At 48.0% G+C, this 20,686-nt stretch overlaps 8 protein-coding genes across 8 annotated transcripts; 4 read left to right on the top strand and 4 right to left on the bottom strand.

Moving 5' to 3' along the window:
• Positions 1 to 274: 274 nt before the first annotated feature.
• Positions 275 to 2,331, bottom strand: BO66DRAFT_395119 (imidazoleglycerol-phosphate synthase). Its single transcript, XM_025648145.1, has 3 exons — positions 2,027 to 2,331; positions 518 to 1,957; positions 275 to 452 (listed from the first exon to the last, which is right to left on the bottom strand). The coding sequence occupies exons 1-3, from the start codon at positions 2,147 to 2,149 to the stop codon at positions 363 to 365; spliced, it is 1,653 nt and encodes a 550-aa protein (XP_025499685.1). The 5' UTR covers positions 2,150 to 2,331; the 3' UTR covers positions 275 to 362.
• An 845-nt stretch (positions 2,332 to 3,176) lies between these two features.
• Positions 3,177 to 4,853, bottom strand: BO66DRAFT_382701 (deoxycytidine monophosphate deaminase). The gene is made up of 7 exons (XM_025646022.1): positions 4,675 to 4,853; positions 4,235 to 4,577; positions 3,798 to 4,159; positions 3,596 to 3,728; positions 3,451 to 3,538; positions 3,351 to 3,401; positions 3,177 to 3,297 (listed from the first exon to the last, which is right to left on the bottom strand). Exons 1-7 carry the CDS (start codon positions 4,694 to 4,696, stop codon positions 3,250 to 3,252), a joined length of 1,047 nt encoding a protein of 348 aa, XP_025499684.1. The 5' UTR covers positions 4,697 to 4,853; the 3' UTR covers positions 3,177 to 3,249.
• Positions 4,854 to 6,032: 1,179 nt separating this feature from the next.
• On the top strand, positions 6,033 to 8,920 carry BO66DRAFT_195472 (cleavage polyadenylation factor subunit MPE1). Its single transcript, XM_025642487.1, has 4 exons — positions 6,033 to 6,512; positions 6,627 to 6,924; positions 6,993 to 7,099; positions 7,156 to 8,920. The coding sequence occupies exons 1-4, from the start codon at positions 6,341 to 6,343 to the stop codon at positions 8,469 to 8,471; spliced, it is 1,893 nt and encodes a 630-aa protein (XP_025499683.1). The 5' UTR covers positions 6,033 to 6,340; the 3' UTR covers positions 8,472 to 8,920.
• Positions 8,921 to 9,206: 286 nt separating this feature from the next.
• On the top strand, positions 9,207 to 10,147 carry BO66DRAFT_332918 (ornithine decarboxylase antizyme; the record flags this gene model as incomplete). The annotated part of the gene is made up of 3 exons (XM_025644157.1): positions 9,207 to 9,388; positions 9,440 to 9,850; positions 9,931 to 10,147. The coding sequence occupies 3 exons, from the start codon at positions 9,207 to 9,209 to the stop codon at positions 10,145 to 10,147; spliced, it is 810 nt and encodes a 269-aa protein (XP_025499682.1).
• Positions 10,148 to 10,289: 142 nt separating this feature from the next.
• Positions 10,290 to 11,745, top strand: BO66DRAFT_195481 (yippee/mis18 family protein). Its single transcript, XM_025642488.1, has one exon. The coding sequence runs from the start codon at positions 10,695 to 10,697 to the stop codon at positions 11,406 to 11,408; it is 714 nt and encodes a 237-aa protein (XP_025499681.1). The 5' UTR covers positions 10,290 to 10,694; the 3' UTR covers positions 11,409 to 11,745.
• BO66DRAFT_195563 (SHNi-TPR domain-containing protein) lies at positions 11,597 to 13,459 on the bottom strand. Its single transcript, XM_025642489.1, has 3 exons — positions 13,281 to 13,459; positions 12,142 to 13,199; positions 11,597 to 12,078 (listed from the first exon to the last, which is right to left on the bottom strand). The coding sequence occupies exons 2-3, from the start codon at positions 13,174 to 13,176 to the stop codon at positions 11,785 to 11,787; spliced, it is 1,329 nt and encodes a 442-aa protein (XP_025499680.1). The 5' UTR covers positions 13,177 to 13,199; positions 13,281 to 13,459; the 3' UTR covers positions 11,597 to 11,784.
• A 64-nt stretch (positions 13,460 to 13,523) lies between these two features.
• Positions 13,524 to 16,328, top strand: BO66DRAFT_382684 (DNA polymerase epsilon noncatalytic subunit). The gene has a single exon (XM_025646021.1). It carries the CDS (start codon positions 13,789 to 13,791, stop codon positions 16,000 to 16,002), a length of 2,214 nt encoding a protein of 737 aa, XP_025499679.1. The 5' UTR covers positions 13,524 to 13,788; the 3' UTR covers positions 16,003 to 16,328.
• BO66DRAFT_195412 (mediator of RNA polymerase II transcription subunit 14) lies at positions 16,237 to 20,099 on the bottom strand. Its single transcript, XM_025642486.1, has 2 exons — positions 19,158 to 20,099; positions 16,237 to 19,104 (listed from the first exon to the last, which is right to left on the bottom strand). The coding sequence occupies exons 1-2, from the start codon at positions 19,848 to 19,850 to the stop codon at positions 16,471 to 16,473; spliced, it is 3,327 nt and encodes a 1,108-aa protein (XP_025499678.1). The 5' UTR covers positions 19,851 to 20,099; the 3' UTR covers positions 16,237 to 16,470.
• Between the last annotated feature and the right edge of the window lie 587 nt (positions 20,100 to 20,686).

Genomic DNA, 20,686 nt, shown 5'->3' with positions numbered 1-20,686 from the left:
GAGCCTCGTCATTTGTAGTATGAAGCAAGGTAGTCGGTCCATCGGTCACCTGTCAGACATACTTAGCTAAGGTGGGGTTGGTGGGGCTGTAACGGACAGAACCTCGGCGCTCAAATTGCTTGTGTCATCTGTACTGTAATGATGGTAATCTCGAGTAAATACCGTAGTTCAGGGCCACAAACAGATGGGTATTTGAAAGGATTAATGAAGTCAGTCGCCTATAGGGTTTAGAAATTGATTTGAAAATGAACTGTTTCTATATGACACTTGCACAGTGAACTGGTATCGATACACAAAGCTATAGCGATCCTCAAGCAGCATGAACGAAGACTACTTATAGTGAATGAGATAATATGATTAGTCTATCTGTTGGCTTCGAACTTGCGAACCAAAAATCCCCTCTTATCTAAATAATTCTTTACATCACTGACTGTGTATTCGCCACGATGAAACTAATAAAAGGACAATCAGCAAATCATAAAGCTAGACACGTGAGTAGGAGCAAGGGATTACATACCATGCCGGCACCCAGAGCCGCATCTGTTGTTGTGTCCTGGAAAACCTCGACAAAGTGTTCAGGATTTCCAGCCCCACTGGAAGCAATAACCGGTATCTTAATGGCGGATTTGACATCGTTGATCAGCTCCAAGTCGAACCCACTGTTGCTTCCATCTTTGTCAATGCAGTTCAGCAAGATCTCGCCGGCGCCCATTGCTTCAACAGCTTGCGCTAGTTGCCGTACGTCAAGGTCTCGGGCCTCTCTGCCACCTTTGACGGTGCATTGATACCAACAGAAAGACTGTCCAGAACCATTCGGGTATTTTGTCCGAATTGTGTGGTGCGTGGTATCCTCCGGTTGGCTCACGTATACGCGCTTTGGATCAACGCTTACTACCACAGCTTGATTGCCATAAGCCTTGGATATCGACTCAATGGCTGTCCTTCCATTTAATTTTCCGCCAGCCTGGTGATATTCTTCGGCTGCGAAAACAGCATCCGACCCAATACTCACTTTATCTGCACCTGACTGGAAATACATCGTCGCAACGTCCAGGGCCGATATCTGAGTGCCGTCAGTATCAACAGTGTCTCTGATTCCGCCGCCAATAGTGAGCGGCACAAAGACCGTTTCGGATGTTCTTCTCAGGATTTCCAGCATAGGCGTATCCGCAACCGGACAGTTCCTGAAAGAGGTGATATTCAGGAATGTTACTTCATCTGCACCCTGTTCATAATACCTTTTGGCCATGTCAACAGGCTTTCCCAGGTTTCGGACTTGGCCGCCCGTGCTGACCCCCTCTTTCTCACGAACATCATACTGATCACCTTTGGTGACAACGAGATCACCAGCATCATTTGCACGTACGTCGAGGCAGGCGATCACCCTACGTGTGAGACCGTCTTTCTTTGCCGAGGAAAGCGAGGGTTCCAAAGAAAACGTCTGCAGTCGATCCCCATCTAGGAAAGCACGGATTGTCCGCAAACCAGCCTGTCCACTTTTCTCCGGGTGGAACTGTGTCGCGAAGATGTTATCCCGCGCTATAGCTCCAACGAATTCTTCATCGCCGTATGTGGCCGTGGCTACTGACCAGCCCTCTTTTTCCAGGAGGCCAGGGGTATAGAGTGCTGCGTAAGAGTGGACATAATAGTACTTGCTGCTAGGGCTCAACCCATAGAAGCTTTGGTTGGCAGTTGAAGTATTCAACGCAGAATTCCATCCGATGTGAGGCACACTTTTTGTATCGGCATTGAACTTCTGCATCCGAGCAGGAATTACCCCCAAACCAGGCACTTCGGAATTTTCCTCGGATCCAATGAAAAGCGCCTGTAACCCGACACAGATGCCCATGAAGGGTTTGCCGGAATCGATGTGTCGTCTAATTGGTTCTAGATAACCGCCCTCAGAAAGTTGAGATAGGCAATGGCCGAAGTGACCAACTCCCGGAAGGATAAGTTTCTATGGCGGTCGCGGTTAATCATATAATCATATGAACTTGCTCATAAGCATTGGATCAAAATAACCCACCTCCACATTCTCCAGATCCTTCGGAGACTTCACCCATTCCACCTCATAGCCAACTTTATTTATGGCATTCACCAGGGAGCGGACATTTCCAGCTACATAGTCGAGCAGGTGAACTGTAGGCATAATTGGTGTGGACTCCAGTAGTCCTTGTGGCAGATGGAGACGGTTGGGGAACAGCGTCTAGTCCTAGGTAAGAAAAATGAAAAAAGAGTATAAAGACACCGAATGTCAAGAATATGCAAGTTGCAAAGGCTTTGTCAACCTAACTTTTAAGGGAGCCCTCGGGGGGCGAAAGGAACTTTAAGAGGGGATATATCTTCTTTACCCCACTAAGTCGGAGGGAGCTGAGTCATTGCTCGCTACAGACCACTTTCTGGGACTTTTTTCTCTCCGGTGCCCACTGCCAGGAACCACCGCTCTTTCCCCGGTGCTAGTCACTTAATCTACCAGCTTAATCATAACTGTATGTCAAATCAACGCATTCAACAAGCGGGTAGAACAGCTCTGTGTTCTACTTAAGAGCACACTTTCTTTGAACTACTACATCCCTAATCCTCTTCGATTTACTATCATTAAGCAAATCTACCACGTATACAGAGTTAGGACTCGGGGTTTCATTCTTATATCTCAAGAATTAACTGGGGCAAATTGAGTTGCACTGTTTGATTCCGTACCTTCTGATATCCTTAGGATTTCTGTTCATCGGGTATAAAGATATCTGAATTTAAAGGCGGTTGACTTCATGTGGAATACAGAACTCTTCCACGCGCCTTTTATTTCCATTTACATATCGAATGCGTCACAAAGCCCGACCTTATGTATGCACTGAGCTACGTCTTGTAGGAAGTGTGATTACACATCAGACATCAAGGCCATCAAGGTGCTGTCACAGCGGATATCCTGGAAACACTTAAATCGCCGCCATAGCCTACGCAATTTTCCCATAATTGCCGCCTATTGAGCGCGATGCACTTTCACAGTAGAGCTACACTGTAATATAATCATTCCCCCCCACGATTCATTCAAATTCACAAGTGCTCTCTACAACACAATTAGATGACCGAAATTTGGCAATGCATTCTTATCATGTGGCTGTCATACAGGGAAGTATGACTTGCTGTACAAAAGATCACGGATTTCGAGAATCGTAGTTCGATTTCACTATGGTGCTCGGTAGTAATTTTATGACTATATTGCAGTACGTGCTCTCCTGCGGTAGTAGTTTATACATTGTTGTCAGAGCCTTCCAAATAAATCAGACCATTGCGAGGCTGCCAAAATACTGTTCAGTGATTATATTAGCAGTGGTGAAAGCAGGCCTTACCGGAGAAAATTGCCGGAGCCGAACACCGGCTTCTCTCAGAATTGCGGCGCTCTGGAATTTGTCAATTGGATGACGATCCGAAGATTTGAACATAACATACATCATTATCCATATTGTATCCCTGCGAGTAAACAACCTCGGAGATACCCACTTGGGCAATCTTGACCGTGCAGGTCAAGCAAGGGCATCTGACCAGCGCTAGTTGTTAGCATGGAACACAAGCCGTTCGATGCACCAGAGCTTACGTATCACAGTATAATATTGTCCCTTCTCTGATACGTTCTCTCCCGGCTTCTAGCAGTGCGTTCTCTTCCGCATGTAAGCATAGACACGTAGATAAGCCTCGACCTCCTCCTTCTCCACTGTTACATCTTGGACCTGCTTGAAAGTGAGCCTCAGTAAATTCAGGATCTCAGTGGGACGTTTCGTCTCACTAAGGGTTCGTACATCCACCTTCATTGCAGTTTGTCAGGTGTCGCGGAGTGCCGTTGTATCCTGTGCTTATTACGCGACGCTCTCGAACAAGCACACACCCAACCCTTCTCTTCATGCAGTTACTTCGCTGTGCAGCTAGTGATGCTAACTCCATGAAATACTGATCCCAGTGTGGGCGTAGCCTTTGCTCGTCAGCCAGGTTAATCGCTTTGAGGGCCGTATACAATTCCTGTAGTGATGAAGAGGAGTTAAACAGTCGAACCTGAGCACGATCCGTGAGATAGACACGTCCAATATTCTTGTCATAGAGATGCTTATCGCTCCAGAGAACAAATTTCTCGAGAGGTGGAGGATTTAGCTGCATCTTATGACACCTATAATGGAGCGTCAGATGTGTTGCAAGCAATACTGCAATTGGACCGATCAGGTAGAAATACACGAGTACTAACCTGTCAACAAGTCTTTTCCAACGAAGACTCACAGGGGCATCGATGCTTACTAGCAGGAAAAAAGGGCGCTGCAGAAAACGATCCAGGATTGCGGACTCCCAAATTTCTGTCGTGACCCAAAGTCCCTGCCACCTTCGGGTTACAAAATCCAAGAGAGATTCCGCACTTTCGAATACAAACTCTGATGAAGGATTACTTTCCTTTCGAGGTGAGAGCTCTGACTGGTAGAGGTATTCAGATTCATCCAATGTTCCAGTCGCCACACCGCTTTTTAGTTCAAGTAGTTGGAAACCTTCCTCCCGGATGAGATACTCGGCGACTGCATGCTTGCCAGAACAGATACCTTTCGCCTAACTATTAGTCTGCACTGATTTAGGGGGGGTGGGTAGAAAAAGAGTAGGGGTTTGAGGGGGAAATTCTTGCAGGTCGGTTTTGCTTACCTCCACACAAGCCAATCAACATATCGTTTAACTTTGCCGGTTGCGCCAGATGTAGGGATTTGATGATGGACGGTTGAATCAATTTAGGGATGCCGAGAAGTAAGATACGTCTTAAGATGGTGTCTGCTCAATCTATAAGAATGAATGGCAGGGTCTTGAGCAGAATTATTCGTAGGCTAGTTGTGTACGGAGTAGTCCACTTGCTACTAATGTATCATTGAATGAGGTGTCCCGCAAATTGTGATGTGCCCGCCAATCAGCTTCAGCTTGGGTGTATGATCGCAACTACAGTACCTAGACAATGCCTGCAGCATACGGAGTCCTACAGTGGTGTATTTTAACATTTTCATACACGTGTTAGCAATAACGCGCTCTACAGCCAATGTACTCAGTAAGTGAGATCCAAGTTGAAGAGGAGTACTTGGCGAATCTGGAGCAGAAAATCCTTTTTGTCTTACAGCGATCCTTTCATAAGTGAGAATACGTGCAGTACACATAGTAATGAACAGACATTACCTGGCCTTTCTCACGCCCTATCTTGACAAACAAAGCCCAAAAATCCCAAGCTCAATATGACGCTGGGCTTTGTAAGACGGGTTTAGAACAATGTGGCTTGTAAGTTCAGCAGGATCTTAAATACCGCATACAATATGAGCTATGATTTGTTAGATTACTTGGGTTACTAAATTTATGCTAGTAATCATTAGAGAGACTCATTACACTGCGTGCCTGTATGCTTGGTGGGTGTACTGTACTCCGTACTGTCCGCCTGAATGCAGTGGATTGTCGACCCGTTGACTAATCATACTTAGTTAGAATAGTTAGTTAACTAACTCAGGGCTACTACAAGCTGATCATGTGACTACATTGAAAGAAAGACCATTAGCTATTATCCATCCACCTTTGAATGGTTGCCACCACCTCTCGACCGACCTCGCCATCCACAGACGATCCTTTTGACATCTCGCCAAGCCCATCTCTGCCCTTGTCCCTTTAATATTCAGACAGAAGTATCCTTTGAAATTTGGTTTAATTTGATTCTTCTGTGAATTAGGTCTTCGGCCTGTTCTTTGTGCGCATGCTTCCTTTCGCGACCGGACAATCACCCAGGAGTCTTGCTGCGCGAGTATATTAGGGTCCTTCTTTCTTCCTCATCCTCTTGTCTACATGCACTCGTGAGCCCATAATTTATCGATCTTCTACAACCCTATCGTTATCGCTCCACGACCGAGGTTATCCTACTAAATCTGTCGTCATTGCAGGTTAGAGGGAAGCTCAATTAGCTCAGGTTTGGACTAGCAAAGCCCTCAAAACCTTTATTGAAATTCTCTCTCGGCTTCTTGCAGAATTGCTTGCATCATCCTTGTATTCGTCACAATCGTCAGACTTGTCTGTATACAGCCATTCGTGACCACCCAGCTTAGAAGAGAAGTCCTCATTACATATTCGAGCAACGCCTTCGAGAAAGGGTAGTCCTTCGATCTCTGAACTTGAATGCAAGAGACTGTTTGCAAGTCAATCTGTTATTTGTGATCTGCAAGCCCTCCCGTTCGTTGCTGTTACCAATTGTCTACCTTGTTCTCCCGTGTATCTTTTGTGAAAGTGGCATTCTCCTTTTGATCTAATTACATTGACAACGCAATCATTGGACTTCCAATTGAATAAAATGTCATCATCTGTTCATTTCAAGTTCAAGTCCCAAAAAGAACCCTCCCGGGTAACTTTCGATGGCACCGGTATATCCGTCTTCGAGCTGAAACGAGAGATTATCAATCAAAGTAGGTTGGGGGATGGAACCGATTTTGAGCTCTCTGTCTACAATGAGGATACTGGAGAAGGTTAGTCAGTTTCTACGATCTGTTTCCCAAGAGGCCGACTCTCCACTTTACTCACGAGCATTCAAATAAGGAGTCGAAATGTAATCGACATTTGCTAACAAAATTCCCGAGCAGAATACGATGACGACACCAACATCATACCGCGATCGACTTCAGTCATAGCTCGGAGGTTGCCAGCATCAAGGCCAGGGAAAGGCGGCGCCGCCCGGTATGTGTCCGGGAAAATGCCAGTCAATGCGCGCAGCACTCCTCGTAATGACCAATTTTCATCAATTCGAACTTCTCTCAATAGCCAACCCGTCAGCAACGGCGTTCTCGAGCTCAATAATGCCCAGACTGAAGAGGAAAAGATTAATGCCCTTTTCAATCTGCAGGCGCATCAATGGAAAGAGCAACAGCAAGAAATGGCGAAGTGAGTACAAAATCCCGGTGTTTGCCAGACCTTTTATCATAACAACACAATCTTCTAATATCCTACAGCGCCACACCCGTCCCTTTCGGTCGTGGGAGGGGTAAGATCGTGCCTGGGAATTCCCAAGAGCGTCCTATGCCCCCGGGGTATATCTGTTACCGCTGTCGCGAGAAGGGTGAGTTCTTGCATGTGTCAAGCTCTATGGAGAAGCCTCGCTGACCTAATGTGTAGGACATTTCATACATGAGTGCCCTACGAATAACGACCCCAAATTTGACGGTAAATACAGAGTGAAACGCTCCACCGGAATACCGCGGTCACTTCAAACCAAAGTAGACAAGCCCGAGAACCTCACTATGGATGGCTCGAATGAAGATTCAAGAAATACCGGCGTTATGGTCAACGCTGATGGCGATTTTGTCATTGCGAAACCAGATAAGGCCGCCTGGGAGCTTTACCAAGAAAAAGCCAAAGCTTCTGCTGCCGCCGCCGCCGAAGCTGCTGCGGCAGAACACAGCAAAGAACTTCAAGCACGTGGCCTAGAATGTCCAATAGACAGAAGAATGTTCCTGGAGCCCACCAAAACCCCATGCTGCCAGAAAACATATTGCAACGACTGCATTGCGAACGCATTGATTGAGAGTGACTTCGTTTGTCCTGGATGTGGAACAGAGGGCGTTCTCCTTGATAATCTGTCAGTCGACGATGACGCCATTGCCAGAATCAAAGAATACGAAACCGAGAAGACAGATCAGAAGAAAGAAAAAGAAAAGCAGCCAGTGGAGCAAGAGGCTCAAGCAATCAGTAAAGCATCTGGTTCAGGCCAAATCTCCGTGGCAGCGAAAGAGGTCTCACCTGCCCTAGCCCCGTCAACTGCGCCAACTGCCCCGAAAAAGAGGCCTGCGGATGGTGAGCCTATCAGCACTGCCTCCGAAGGTCTTAGCCCAATCTCTCTTTCGAAGAAACAGAAAAAAAGTGACTCTCACGGCAAATCGTCTGTCGAGATGCAGGCCTCGCAGGCTAAAGATTCACCCAATGGCTTCCAGCAGCCACCTTTTGCTCAGCAAATGAATTTTGGAGGAATTGGGCTCGCGCAAACCCAAGGAATGCCTGCGATACCATTTCCTGCTCCTGGGTTTGCTTCTGAAGGGGCCGGTTTCTTGAATTATATGGGCATTCCTGCGGCCAATGGGTTTCCACCGAACATCAACCAGCCTTGGAACCCGATGAATGGTGCGAGTTTCAACCAACTCCCTGGTGTAATGTATGGTGATCAAATGGGTGGCTATAGCGCAAGTATGTTTGGCAATGCGGCAGACTCGAGTTTTAGCATGTTTCCTATGTCACAGATGAATGGGCCAGTCCAGCCAAGTACCGACTTCTCGCAGGGCCTAGAAATTGGCCAATTCTCAAACCAGCAGCGAACCACTTTTAGTACTCCTTTTGCCAGAGAAGAAGACACTGCATATTTTCGTCAGCCTGTTAACCCGCAACGACACCAGGCAAGACATCGAAGGACGAGACCGAGCGATTACCGGGAACTCTGAGAATATACTCTGGTGTTGGCCATAGCTCTGTGAAAACCCTGCCTTCAGCGCTGACATCCTCGTATCTCTTTCAGACTCTGATCCCTTGCTTAGATTACAACTTCACGGGAGTTTTTGTTCTACCATTCTTTCTAATTCTCACGGTGCATGATATGTGTACTATTAACCAGCATCAATCCAGTTAATCTTTTGCGTATATGGATGAACTTCCCTTGTCAATCAAGCCCTTTATGCCGGCCTTATGGATGCCCTTATACCCGTCTTGGCGATGACCAGACTTGTGACCCCTAAACTATGTAATAGAGTATTGAGTATAAACACCCTGCGATCCGGAGTAGAAGTCCGTGTATGTCTCCCCCTTACTGATACCTATCGCCGGGAGATCGGCAGAGTGGGGTTTGAGATCCCATCAGCCCCGAGGTCATATGATTCGAGTATGAGTACGTACTTCCGCGCGTATCAGAGTGGACGGATCCACCCGCAGCCCCCTTCTGTGATCTGTCACTTCTCCCACCCGTCAGGCCGTCGATTACAAAAATCTGCCAGCTAACATCGTCATCCTATCGAGTTGCAACACCTCTCCCAAAGATCTTCAATCTTGTTATTCCTTTCGACGGTCCAGCTGTCATCGAAGAATCCGGTGACTCAAGAAGTCTTTTACTAAGCCTACAACATTCATACCCCTCCTAACCGTACAATCAGTCCCTAGTTTCTCTCCTTCGTCAAGTTCCCACCATGGCCAAATCATCAAACGATATCAGTAGTAGTGATAGTCAGCTGCAACGGTGCTCTGAGAGAACCCGTCAGGTCAGCGTTCTTGCAAGCTGTTACAGTGTGAATACTATCACCTCCGCAGTTACTGGGTTCCACTACTGCACTACTATGGGCACCGGTAAGATACTCTTTCCCCAAGGAAGGTGCCTGCTCCATCCACAGATGCTAATGTAGCACGGTACTCAGGAGCACAGTGGTATCCCTGAGGTCCCCTCAGGGTTTAAGCCGCCTTCACGTCCTCCCCTTGACTTGTCCATCATTCCCGGTATGGGAATCAGCTGGCCAGGGAACAACTTATTGGAGCATAAAGGGGAGGCAACGCATGCTATTCCGGAAGAGTGTGAGAGGCTCTTCTGCGAGCACCTGTCTGTAATATTCCTTGGTGAGAGGAGATTTACTGAGCAGGAGTCGCCTGGGATGGGTGCGTATCAAAGCCAGCCAGAAATTGTCGAGGGCATGCACACGCCGATCCAGCACTGGCTCGAAGTTCTGGATTACACAAATGACGTTACTTATCGAGGGTTTGTGACTATCACGAGTGATGGCCAACCAACCATATTCGTGTTTTTCTCTGACCAAACTTTGGGCCACGGCCTCAAGACTGGGTATGTGATCTCAAATCTGGTCGGGCCTTCATAAACCAGCACACTCATCATTCGTGCTTACTAATCTTCACCTGATGTAGTTTGGTGGCATTATTCGAGCTTGCAAGTATTAGTGCATTCCAATGCTTGCAAATTGTTGCTTGTATCCCGCGTTCGCACAATGCGGTCGAGCTCGAAATCGTAAGGAACCTTGGGTGGTGTGGTTTTAATCTAACTACCCTGCAACAATGGAGTGTTGAAAATGACCTCAATCATACATTGAGCGACAAGTGGCTCTTCTTAAGCGCCGAGGTATAATCAAAGGGACATGTCCGCTTTCTTTAGAAGTCCGAGTCTTATGATACTATGGCTACTCGTGTAGCGGTGATTTCATTTCCTCTGGTGCAGCAACCTATTTGTCTACTTTGCGTCGAGCAACACTCCTAAGGTTCCTGTTTCCTAGCATGTCCTAGTCATCTGAAATATCCGGCACCACCTGATGATGCTTGTTGGCCTACTTTTAGAAGCGATTCGAATCATTGTAGGCTCAATTGTACTCCCAGGGCTCTTACGTGCAATGGTGTGTTCGGTGGTTCCAATTGCCGCATATCGGCTCTCCTACGATACATACCTGTAATGAATCACCTTATCACGGGAATGGCTGATGTTGCGGGCGCCAAGGGACAAATGGCGGATCACGCGGAGATGACCTCAGGACTACCTATGCTATAGTTAGCATTAGCTATGAGGTAGTCAAATTTCAGAAGATATATTCTTCCAATCACCCACTGGTCCTTTTGAGTGGAGGTTCTCTGATGATACTTCTGTTGACTATACCTGCAATACAGTTGTGGTAAACGCTCCGATGTTTCCTAAGTTTCTACTTCGTCCAGGTATCTTGCGCCCCAGGCAGGTTGCAACCCAGGGACCGTCCTCTGGACTAGATCCAATACCTTGTTTAGAGGAGACGAGCAACGACACCAATAAATTCTTGATGGGCCATATGTCCTGTATCCGTTGCTCTCATTGCGCGGCCGATTTATGCTTGACATCGCAAATTATCAGCAAAGGCTTCACTGGCCGTCATGGCCGCGCGTTGCTTGTGTCTGCACGAATCATTGCCAGTGCGGTTTCTATTAGTCCATCTTCCGCAGCGACAGATTGTCTCCCAAATACCATCGTGCAAAAACCTATACCTCGACGATTAGTGACCGGTGCGCACATGGTAAGCGATCTAAATTGTGCCCTCTGTGGAGCTGTACTCGGCTGGAAATATGTCTCCGCAGAGGAGGAATCACAACGCTACAAGGTCGGCAAGTTCATACTAGAGACCGAGAAAATTACAACGTCACCATTCTGGGAGTCTGCACCGAAGGCCAATCTGCTTCTCGATCCTGAAACCTCATGCTCTGAGGAACACCGGGAAAGCTTGTCGGAAGACGTTATAGAATTCGACAGCCAGGATGAGGATGAATGCGAAGATCTCTTCGCCGCAATCTGGAGTCCTGGTCTAGCTATGCGCCGCAGAAGTCGCAAAATGGAACATTATCTTTCTAGGTTTAGACACAACCCATCATGATCAACCTCATCAACCTCAAAAGATTTACCGACCTGGGAACAAATGTGAATCCAACCAGTTTCCAAGCCAGACAACCCGCAAGAGCGACTGTATCTTGTCAGTCTTCAACTTCGTCCGGGTGTTGCACTTGCCGACCAGCTTTTGCAGTTCTACAGGGCGCAGCGTTTGTCATCACTGGTTGGGCTTTCCACCCGATGAGTACGATTTTATCTTGTCTTTTCATGCACAATGTCCTTAATCAACCGGGTATCATAATTCACTATCAACGAGACTCGGCGTCAAATTCACGTTGAGAGCTTGCATTATTGTGAGAGGTGGAGGGCGGAGCCCGTAGATACGGGCGAAATGCACGTGAGTTTAAGGAGTTCACCAGCTATTATATCGTATCCTTGAGGTCGGTCGTTCGGGCTCTTTTTGGTTCGGAGTCTTGGGTCTTATCTCCAACCATACGCCTTTTAGTCGACTCCCTAGTTTGGGGTCGAGAGGCGCTAGTAGGCTTTCGTTTCACAAATGCAGATAAGTCATTTGCATTTTCGGTGACTGCGTCAAGTCGAGCCTTTCGTTCAGAAACAGGTTGTCCTACAATTTGACCCAGGATGCCTCTAAGCATGGTGTCTTCCACATCGCTAGCTTTCAAGGATGAGGCGACAGGGCGTTGGAGGTCGACGAGCTGTTAAATAGATATGAGGGTCGAGGCTCCCAACAAAAACAGAAATGCAAGGCGGGGGCTTACCCTTTGCTCCATGTCGGAAATAATATCCTTCACATTAGCTATCTTTCTTTTCATGGCGATAGCCTTATCTTCATCCGGTGAGTCATTCATATCCAATTTCGCTTGTTCCTGGGCCATTCTGACTCGACAGCTTTCAATAGCGTGTTCCATTTGTATAATAGCCTCTTTTACCATTTCCTCATCGACCTTACCATCTTCAGTTTGGGCATCATCGTTAGCTTTGCTCACCGATGCGAATTCGAGGGCGAGGGAAAGCTTGTAATGGCATTCGGCAACGGAGGGGTCTTCCATGGGGAACAGCGACTGTCTTAAACTTAAAGCTGTCCTCAAATCTGCCACTGCATCCGCAAACCTTTCAGCTTCGAGTGAGATCTCAGCTTGTAGGTCATACGTATCAGCAAGTCGTTCTTTGAGTTGCTTGAGGCTTGAGGGTGCCTTCGCAGATTTCCCTTTCCCGGCATCCTCCTCCAATGCGTTTAGCTTCTTCTGGTACAGTATACGCGCCAGATCGAGAACCTCATAGGCATTGGCAAAGTCATCCTCCTCTTCTTCGACAAGCGGGGGATCATCTTCGTCTTCAGTATCGGAATCGTCGAAATTCTCGTCGCCTGTAAATTGAAAGTATGGTTTGCTCGTATCATCGGTCGGCTTGGCCTTGACTTCAGATCTTGGTTCTGCAGACTGCGCCTGGACGATAGCATCTTGGATGACACTCTCTGCTGTCGGTGTTGGATTGTTGGATTGAGAAGGGGGCTCGGTGGCCACCTTTGATCCAAGAACATCGCTCTTACTAACAGCAACGTTATAAAGGGCTTTCCCGTAAGCGAAGAGAAGATCAGCATTGTCGAGTGCTAGTTCGCCATTCAGTTTCGCCTGAAGCTCCGTAGCCTCGGAATAAAGCTCCGCGGCCGCGCTGTAATCTTTGATTGCGTCTTTCGCTGCAGCTTGACTGATAAGATTGTCTAAGGACGCCCGGTCATCACCGTCGCAATCTCCTCGGGGTGGGGCGACACTCAAGTCATTTGTTTCCGCCATGTTAGCTATCTTAAAGGAATTGACTATAGGTATAGATATGCTTGCAGCTCTAGTCAGCAGTGCGAAGGGAAAATCATCAGAGACATCGGATGGACAACCCATACAGAACTCAATCGGGATGCAGGATGCGATGAACTGCGCAGGGCGACTCGAGTCGCAAGGAGGGCGATAAACCAGTGAGCAAAAGACCGGGAAGGGGGACAGTTATAAGTTATCAAGTTGACTAGGGCGACTCGCCTAAGCATATAGGTCAGCGTCAAGTGGTTTCTGACTAGTTTTCCGACAAAGAGAAATAAAAGACCTCCCGCGATAAGTAATCGCGGGAAGGCGCGTGCGCCGCGCGACAACCTCGCGTCCCGCTCGGGCAAGATAGCTAGCTATCGGATTCGGTACTGAATTATTTCCACTCGCGACCATTGTGAGGACTCACATTTGAAAGACAACAACGAATCAGGGGGTATTCTAGGCATATCACGCTTTTGCTCACGAGGGTAAATCGCGATCACCCTACCGAAAGAACAGGTTGAGTTGTCTCTTGGTCTTATTGTTGCAATCGAAAGGCAGTTATCAACACTTCTTTCCCAACGCCAACATTTATCTCGAGCCCCAAGCATGGATCTGGATCCGGTCCCTTCATCGTCGCCTGGATTTGGCACTCCTGCGCACCCTTTTCGAAAGACCAGACCCAATCACGCTCCTACGCGAACCTCGATCCTTCCCATTCTACTTCCACCCTCTACTCTTCGTCCTGTGGCCTTTCGGACTTTTACGCGGAAGCACAACCTCACGATCTCATCATCTGCTCTCCAGACCTTAGCAAATTTCGTGGGAAGGAACTGTGGCTCGGGATGGCGGGAAGAGGGCCTTGCTGAACGTGTGCTGGATGAAGTTGCCAAGAGCTGGAGGAAAGCCGGAGGTGGTGTGATTGTTGATGAAGGTAAAGGGGCCTCATTGAAGGCCATCTTGCAAGTCCTGGAGGGTAATATGACTGGAGGGAGAATGGTCGCGGGGAAGAATACATCGGCACATGAGGCCACCTCAAGCCGAAGTCCAAGCTTGAACAGCAGGGGTTTGATTTCGGAGACTGTTCTTGCAGCAAACACCCTTGAAGGCGGAAAGTCCGAAGAGGCTGACTTGGCTCTACATCCAAGGCAATGGTTGAGGATTATTGAGGCATTTGATATTCCACGCTTAACATATCATGGGGATATGAAGTATTTCGAGATTGCTAAATCAAAGCCCTCACTCTTTCCATCGCCGTCTCATAAAACTGCCTTTTTCAGAGACCGCTACAACATCGTTCACCAACGGCTCCTTCGGAACGAGTCATTTCAAAAATCAGCAGGGTTGTCTAGTCAGTCGGTATCACAGCGAACATCAACCGGCTACAAACTGACGCCGGTCGCAAATCTGCTGGGAAGAAGCGGGACTTCCCACCTAATCCTTGGCTTACTCTCAGTGTCACCCACCGGGGAGCTCTCTCTAAGTGACCAAACCGGAAGTATTGTTCTTGATCTGAGTCATGGGCGAATTGTCCCGGAAGATGGTTCTTGGCTTGCCCCTGGCATGTTTGCTCTTGTAGATGGGGTCTACGAAGAGGAAGCACATGTTAAGGGATCTTCACTCGGTGGTAATTCTGGCGTTGGTGGAGCCATCGGAGGGAAATTCATAGGCCTTTCTATTTGTGGGCCTCCATGTGAGCGCCGCGACATCACCTTGGGAACAAGCAACCGACAACGCAATAGTGAAATCAGCTCAAGCGGAGGTCTGGGCTGGGTAGACTTCCTAGGGGTTGGGAGTGAGCGGGCACAAGGCCCACGCATGAGACAAATCCAGTCTCAATATTTAGAGAATGTTCACGACAATGCTGAAGATGGTCGCCGACTCAAGATGGCGATCATGAGTGAGGTCAACCTTGACGACATGGGGACTTTGGATGCCTTGAAAAAGGTTTTTGGCTACTACAGCAGCCTTAATGTGGTCGAACTTCCGGTAGCATTCGTCCTTATCGGAAATTTTGTGCAAAAAGCAATAATCAACAGCAGTGGCCAGGCAGGCAGTATCGAGTACAAAGAATACTTTGATGCATTATCCTTGACACTCTCTGAGTTTCCCCTGCTGCTACAGCATTCGACCTTCGTTTTCGTCCCAGGTGACAATGATCCATGGTCGTCAGCTTTTTCAGCTGGTGCTGCTTCCACATTACCGCGCCATGCTATTCCCGAGTTGTTCACTACTAGGGTGAGACGTGCGTTTGCCGCAGCAAATTCACATGTGGATCGCTCCAAGACGTCTGAGCCGCCTGGCGAAGCAGTATGGACTTCTAATCCTGCGCGTATGACACTGTTCGGACCTCTCCATGACATCGCCATATTTCGAGATGACATATCGAGTAGACTTCGACGCAGCGCAATCAAGGTCGGCCCAGGCGACATGACTGACACTAATGGGAACAGTGGCTTGAAAGTCGAAGATCAGCCAGCTCCTCAAGCTCAATACACGTCTACTGATGCCAATGCAATGCCTTCTGCAACTTCGATTGCTCGAAAGCTTGTCAAGACCATCCTAGATCAAGGAAACTTGTCGCCTTTCCCACTCTCTCTGCGACCCGTTCTCTGGGACTATGCGTCTTCACTTCAGCTATATCCACTGCCAACCGCGCTGATCTTGGCTGACCCAGAATCTGTTCCATTTTGCATGACGTACGAAGGCTGCCATGTCATGAACCCAGGAAGGGTTGTTTCAGGAAGTGGTCTTACTTGCGTTCAATGGATAGAATATGACGCTCTCAAAAACCGGGGACGGGTTAGAGAAGAGCGTTACTAGTCATCTTTTCGCTAGAGCACAAATGCGACACCTTAGCGACTTATAATTCTGGGAATGATACTCTAGCCACCGAATTACCATTAGTCCGGTTAGGATGTCACCAGGCAATAGAATTTTCCCGAACCCAATGAGGCAGGAGAACATTCCTTGTCGGATAAGGCAATGACGCGATGTGGGCTCACCTTCACTTCCATTTATCACATCATACTTGGAGACCAATGTTGAATTCTGCTGAAGTCTCACGCTGTAGAACACTCATCGGACTTAACCCGCATTGGAAGCATAAACCTGGGGTTAACTACCACAAAATTCCAAGAGGAATGTGGAAGCGAATAAACAAGATACAGCATACGAGATTCACAAATAGAAGCACAATCCATAAAGGTACTTCGAGGCATTTATATATGAAGTGGACTGATAAAGATATGGACATGTGCAAATATGGGTTCCATTTCAGAAGCCTCTATTCTAGTCGATCATGATGACATCTGCAGTGTTTGAAGCAACACTGGCAGAGTGTTGAGTTGTCCTTTCCTGCAAATGAGCGGGACGTGACGAATCCTGGCGTACTGGTTTCGTTGCCACTCCCGAGGCAACCGCTCTGAGCGCCGTAGCTTGCGTGGGCGTGATGGTCGATAATTCCCTGGTACCAGCTTTATTCAAAGAAGGATTGGGAACGGAGGCAGCAATGCATCTGTGAAGTTCCCCCAAAAGATTCCCAACCCGGTCAACTTGTGCAATTACACCATTTCCAAGCCCTCTCCAGCCATCGCCTTTGGAATCATACAGAGACTGCTGTACCTTGGACATAGAATTGACCTGGTCGGAACTAGACTCGGAGCTGTTCACGTTTCTGAGCACCCACACTAGGCGGTTCGAACGTATCCTGGCAACCAATCGAAAGTGCAAATTTGCATCAGGATAGTGAATAGCATACGTCATGGCGTTGCGCACCGTCACCTGCACCTTTAAGGACTCGTTGCGAGAAGTGTTATCCATTATATGATCCAAAGCTCGCATTAAAGGTAATGTGCTTGTCAGGAGTTCAGCAATGGACTCCATGCTGGCCTCAGCTGAAGTACGATTCAGGCTAGATGCAAGAGATCCCTGGATTCGACGATGGGGGTTTGTGGAGTCAAATCTTATGCCGAGCTGCAAGCGGAAGATCGAATCAGACCTGGTCGCAAGCTCGGCCGCATCGGCCTCTGAAAGAGGGGGGTTTCTTTTGATGTCAACCTCCAGCCTGGCAGCTAAGTCCCTTTCAGGTCCATAGGTGAAGGAGATGCCAGACAGCGATATTGACGTGACCTCTATCTTCTTCCGTTGCAAGGTATCCAGAATAGATAACACACATTCGAGTCTCTGTAGATCTTCAACGAGACCAATGATGACTGGTCGACCTGTTGGCGCAAGTAGACGAATTGCAAAGCCGTTATGGCTCTCTTGAAACACTAAAGAGCGGTCACACTTGGATATGAGGGCACTGAAAGCTTTCACAGGAATATTTAATCGTCCGTAGGCCCCAATTATGGCGAGATTTGCCTGTGAATCAATACCAAGGAATGTAAGACGAATGGTTTCTCTGATGAAACCTTTCTGCCTTATTCCTGCAGGCAGAACTAAGCGTAAGGCGTTGGGAAGCTTGGCAGGTTCATATCGAAGTGAAATGTCTGGAATCTGGAAGCCAGCCTCGATTCTCAGCTTGTGCGCAGGAGGACATGATTGGATTGCGTCTAGGTCGGCCAGATAACGGGAGTTGGCATATATTGTAAGAATTCCTGATAGACTGTGCACAAGATTCGCAAAGGACATATAACTCTTTTCAAGCTGAGATGAGATGAAAGTGTTGCTGACGACCTGAGCCAAACGAAAAGCGGGCCGGCTGCCGACATTGACATCGTATGCTGAATGTCTTGTGGCTACGACCCCCGGTCGAAGCTGAACAAGCCACCAGTTATCACCATCCATGCTGCTCGTTGCTGCTACAATCCAGTTTCGCTCCCAAGATTTGTGGCTGAAGAAGGAGAAGCGCAGAACGTTCAATGGAAAGACTCTGCGAACGTCTATATTCAATATCCTTGGGTTTATCACGTCGAAGCCTAGCATTTGCAAATAGCATTCGACTTCTTCTATAGCTGCAATGCACCGGAGGCGTGCAACACGGGTGACAATGTCATCGACAGCAGGTTTTTCTGCTAGCCGATCATTGTCAGGCCGCTCCAAGATATTGGGCGTAGTGGAAAAGACGTTCGCTCCTGACATCGGCTCCACAGAAACCCTGAGGTATCTGGTTTCCGTGAGTTGAACATCGAGTAGGCAGTTACCGGGCTCAGTGGTTGTGAGCTGGGCTCGTAAGGACAACGTGCTGGTTGAATACAGTAAGCTTTGACTTATGCTGTGATAAGCCGAGGAGACGGTATGAGATACGTGCAACGCGATAACACTTCGAAGTAACCGTTCCATAGAAATGTTCGCCGTGTCAAAATCAATCAACCCAGAATTGACTTCTTCTCCATCTTTTATCCAGCGCAACCCTAGGTAGGGTGGCACAGGGCTCCCGTGAATAGATCCGCGACGGCCGCTATTGATCCCGATTTCTAACCAGCTCTTGCTACCAGGCTTCCGTGCCCAATAGTGAACAACAACCGTTCGATGTAGCAGCTCGATGCGCAATACATCAGCCCAGAGTCCCCTTGCCATGTCGGTGGCTTGTTTGAAGAGGACATTGATCTTGTTCGTAAGAACCAGATTATGTAATAGATCGAAACAGCCAGGCAAGCCGCGAGTCTGAAGTACATCATTGACTTTGGACTCAAGCTTGTTGTATATTCGACCTTTGGGGATTGGTGACGATGGATGGAAGAGGAAGCGAATGTCGACGAAAAAAAATTGTGACAACCCACTTCCTTCTCCAATGGACAGGTCAAGCTCAAATTCAGTAGGTACGATAAAAGTGACTCGACCGTCATGAATGCTGTAAGTTTGAAAGGAAGGAGGAAGCTCATCATGCAGCGCAAGTCGGGTACATAGTAATCTGTTGATTTTTTGTAGCTTCCTTAGAGCTCTTCTCGGCGTTAGAAGCTTGGGAGGCTTGTAACCGAGCTGGCACACCGCATGTTAGATTGGGGCATTAGTTTCAGGCACAAGTAACTTACGGTAAGCATGGACGCCACTCTTCCCTTGGATAATACCTCAAGGGACGTCCTGATATCCGGATTGGCCACCTGGGCTCGAACGAGGTCTTTCTTCATCTCTCCAATCCATTGTAGCGCTCCTGTGTATGCTTGGTGACGTGTACGTATAAAATTCTGGATGTCGATCAGCTTGCTGACATCTGCAGCTTGTCGACCCCATTGAGAGAGAACGAGAAGCTTGATGAAGTCGGCACGTTTAGCGTGAGCAAATTCGAGCACACGGAGCTTCTTCTGTATATTCTCAGACGACTGGTTCCCCGGTGGCTTTCCCGCGATGGGGACTGATGCATATACTGGGTCATTGGGAGCCACCTGGATTTCTGCGAGTTCCGTGATCAAATCAAGTAGATCGTTCCAGCATTGTTGAGCTGATCTATTGAGTAAGATCGAAAAGGGAAAGAATCCTTGCGTCACATGTGGTAGCTCTGGTAGTTCCCTCGTTTTTGCTAGCACGGCTGTGACGGTCGATGCGTCCGTGCGATAAGCGGAACCCTTCTCCAGGCCGGCTGCGTAGAGAGAGCCGTTTTGAACAATAGCAGAGCCTTTCATTGGCGCCTTCTCCTCGGCAGAACAAGATACACCATTCTGCGAGTCATTGGGTGATCCCTTCATCTGTCCGCCGATATTGGCAGTGTCCATGACTACGCCCGGCATGTTCCAGAAGACATAAGCCGGATCTCAGTCGCTCTAAGCCCTCCCCTTCTCACCCTCTGCACGAGAAAAGGGGAGTAATCTGATGTAGGACTGTGCCTCTTCAAAGCAGCCAAAGCTGATGCAAGAAGGGATGCAGAATTGCGGAATACGGATGGATGGCCACAAGTCAAACCGGAGGTCTGGTATATAGCCTACATATGAGTATCACCATCGACCGAAGCAAAGGTGTTGAACGTATCGCAATGGATATATAATCTGCAGCTTCGTAGAATCGCAAGCCAACGTAGGCGCAGGTGGATTCGGTGCTTGGGCCGCGAGCTTATTCCATCCAAACAAGGAGAATCGAATGCTCAAAGAGTGGATCTTTTCAATGGTTGGCTGATATTACCAGCTACTATGTGGTGTTGTTAAAGGCAGTGGTTTTCGCAACGGAATCGGTGTCCAAGATTGTGAGGAGCAACTGCGACACAAGCACTGGCTGATCGAATCACGATAAAAATGGCGTATAGAACGGAGACCGAATTATCGATCTGGGAGCGGGGAGGGGAAGATTTGCGTATGAGACAGTACGAGTTGATAACCTATGGCGAGATTAAAACATATTTTGTATATCGAAACTGCGGTGGACTAGGACACTCCAGTCAGAGGATTGATATTCCGGTAAGAAAACAAGGCAAAGTGATTGATAAATGAAGCCGGCGCGATGCGCTGCAAATGCACGAGCCCAGGTCCAGCCTCAGTTGGCTCAGCGGTCGCCGGAGTTACGTAATCCCATGGATCCCAGCAACTTTTCCCCAAGCAGGACTAGTGTACTACTATGGTATACTCAGCGCCCC

Source organism: Aspergillus aculeatinus (assembly GCF_003184765.1).
Source record: "Aspergillus aculeatinus CBS 121060 unplaced genomic scaffold BO66scaffold_57, whole genome shotgun sequence".
Classification (NCBI taxonomy): Eukaryota; Fungi; Ascomycota; class Eurotiomycetes; order Eurotiales; family Aspergillaceae; genus Aspergillus; species Aspergillus aculeatinus.
This window is presented reverse-complemented; position numbering and strand designations above follow the sequence as displayed.

Bases quoted from the DNA above. Each gene is read 5' to 3' on its own strand.
- BO66DRAFT_382701 (XM_025646022.1), bottom strand. From the start codon at position 4,696: ATGTTGATTGGCTTGTGTGGAG. The intron at 4,578-4,674 runs GTAAGCAAAACC...GTTAGGCGAAAG, and splicing joins GTTGATTGGCTTGTGTGGAG to GTATCTGTTCTGGCAAGCAT. The intron at 3,298-3,350 runs GTAAGGCCTGCT...GTATTTTGGCAG, and splicing joins GGCTCCGGCAATTTTCTCCG to CCTCGCAATGGTCTGATTTA.
- BO66DRAFT_195481 (XM_025642488.1), top strand. From the start codon at position 10,695: ATGTTTCCTAAGTTTCTACTTCGTCCAGGTATCTTGCGCCCCAGGCAG.
- BO66DRAFT_195563 (XM_025642489.1), bottom strand. From the start codon at position 13,176: ATGGCGGAAACAAATGACTTGAGTGTCGCCCCACCCCGAGGAGATTGC. The intron at 12,079-12,141 runs GTAAGCCCCCGC...TCTATTTAACAG, and splicing joins TTTCCGACATGGAGCAAAGG to CTCGTCGACCTCCAACGCCC.
- BO66DRAFT_195472 (XM_025642487.1), top strand. From the start codon at position 6,341: ATGTCATCATCTGTTCATTTCAAGTTCAAGTCCCAAAAAGAACCCTCC. The intron at 6,513-6,626 runs GTTAGTCAGTTT...ATTCCCGAGCAG, and splicing joins CAATGAGGATACTGGAGAAG to AATACGATGACGACACCAAC. The intron at 6,925-6,992 runs GTGAGTACAAAA...AATATCCTACAG, and splicing joins CAACAGCAAGAAATGGCGAA to CGCCACACCCGTCCCTTTCG.
- BO66DRAFT_382684 (XM_025646021.1), top strand. From the start codon at position 13,789: ATGGATCTGGATCCGGTCCCTTCATCGTCGCCTGGATTTGGCACTCCT.
- BO66DRAFT_195412 (XM_025642486.1), bottom strand. From the start codon at position 19,850: ATGCCGGGCGTAGTCATGGACACTGCCAATATCGGCGGACAGATGAAG. The intron at 19,105-19,157 runs GTAAGTTACTTG...GCGGTGTGCCAG, and splicing joins GAGTGGCGTCCATGCTTACC to CTCGGTTACAAGCCTCCCAA.
- BO66DRAFT_395119 (XM_025648145.1), bottom strand. From the start codon at position 2,149: ATGCCTACAGTTCACCTGCTCGACTATGTAGCTGGAAATGTCCGCTCC. The intron at 1,958-2,026 runs GTGGGTTATTTT...CGACCGCCATAG, and splicing joins AGGATCTGGAGAATGTGGAG to AAACTTATCCTTCCGGGAGT. The intron at 453-517 runs GTATGTAATCCC...TCCTTTTATTAG, and splicing joins CGGCTCTGGGTGCCGGCATG to TTTCATCGTGGCGAATACAC.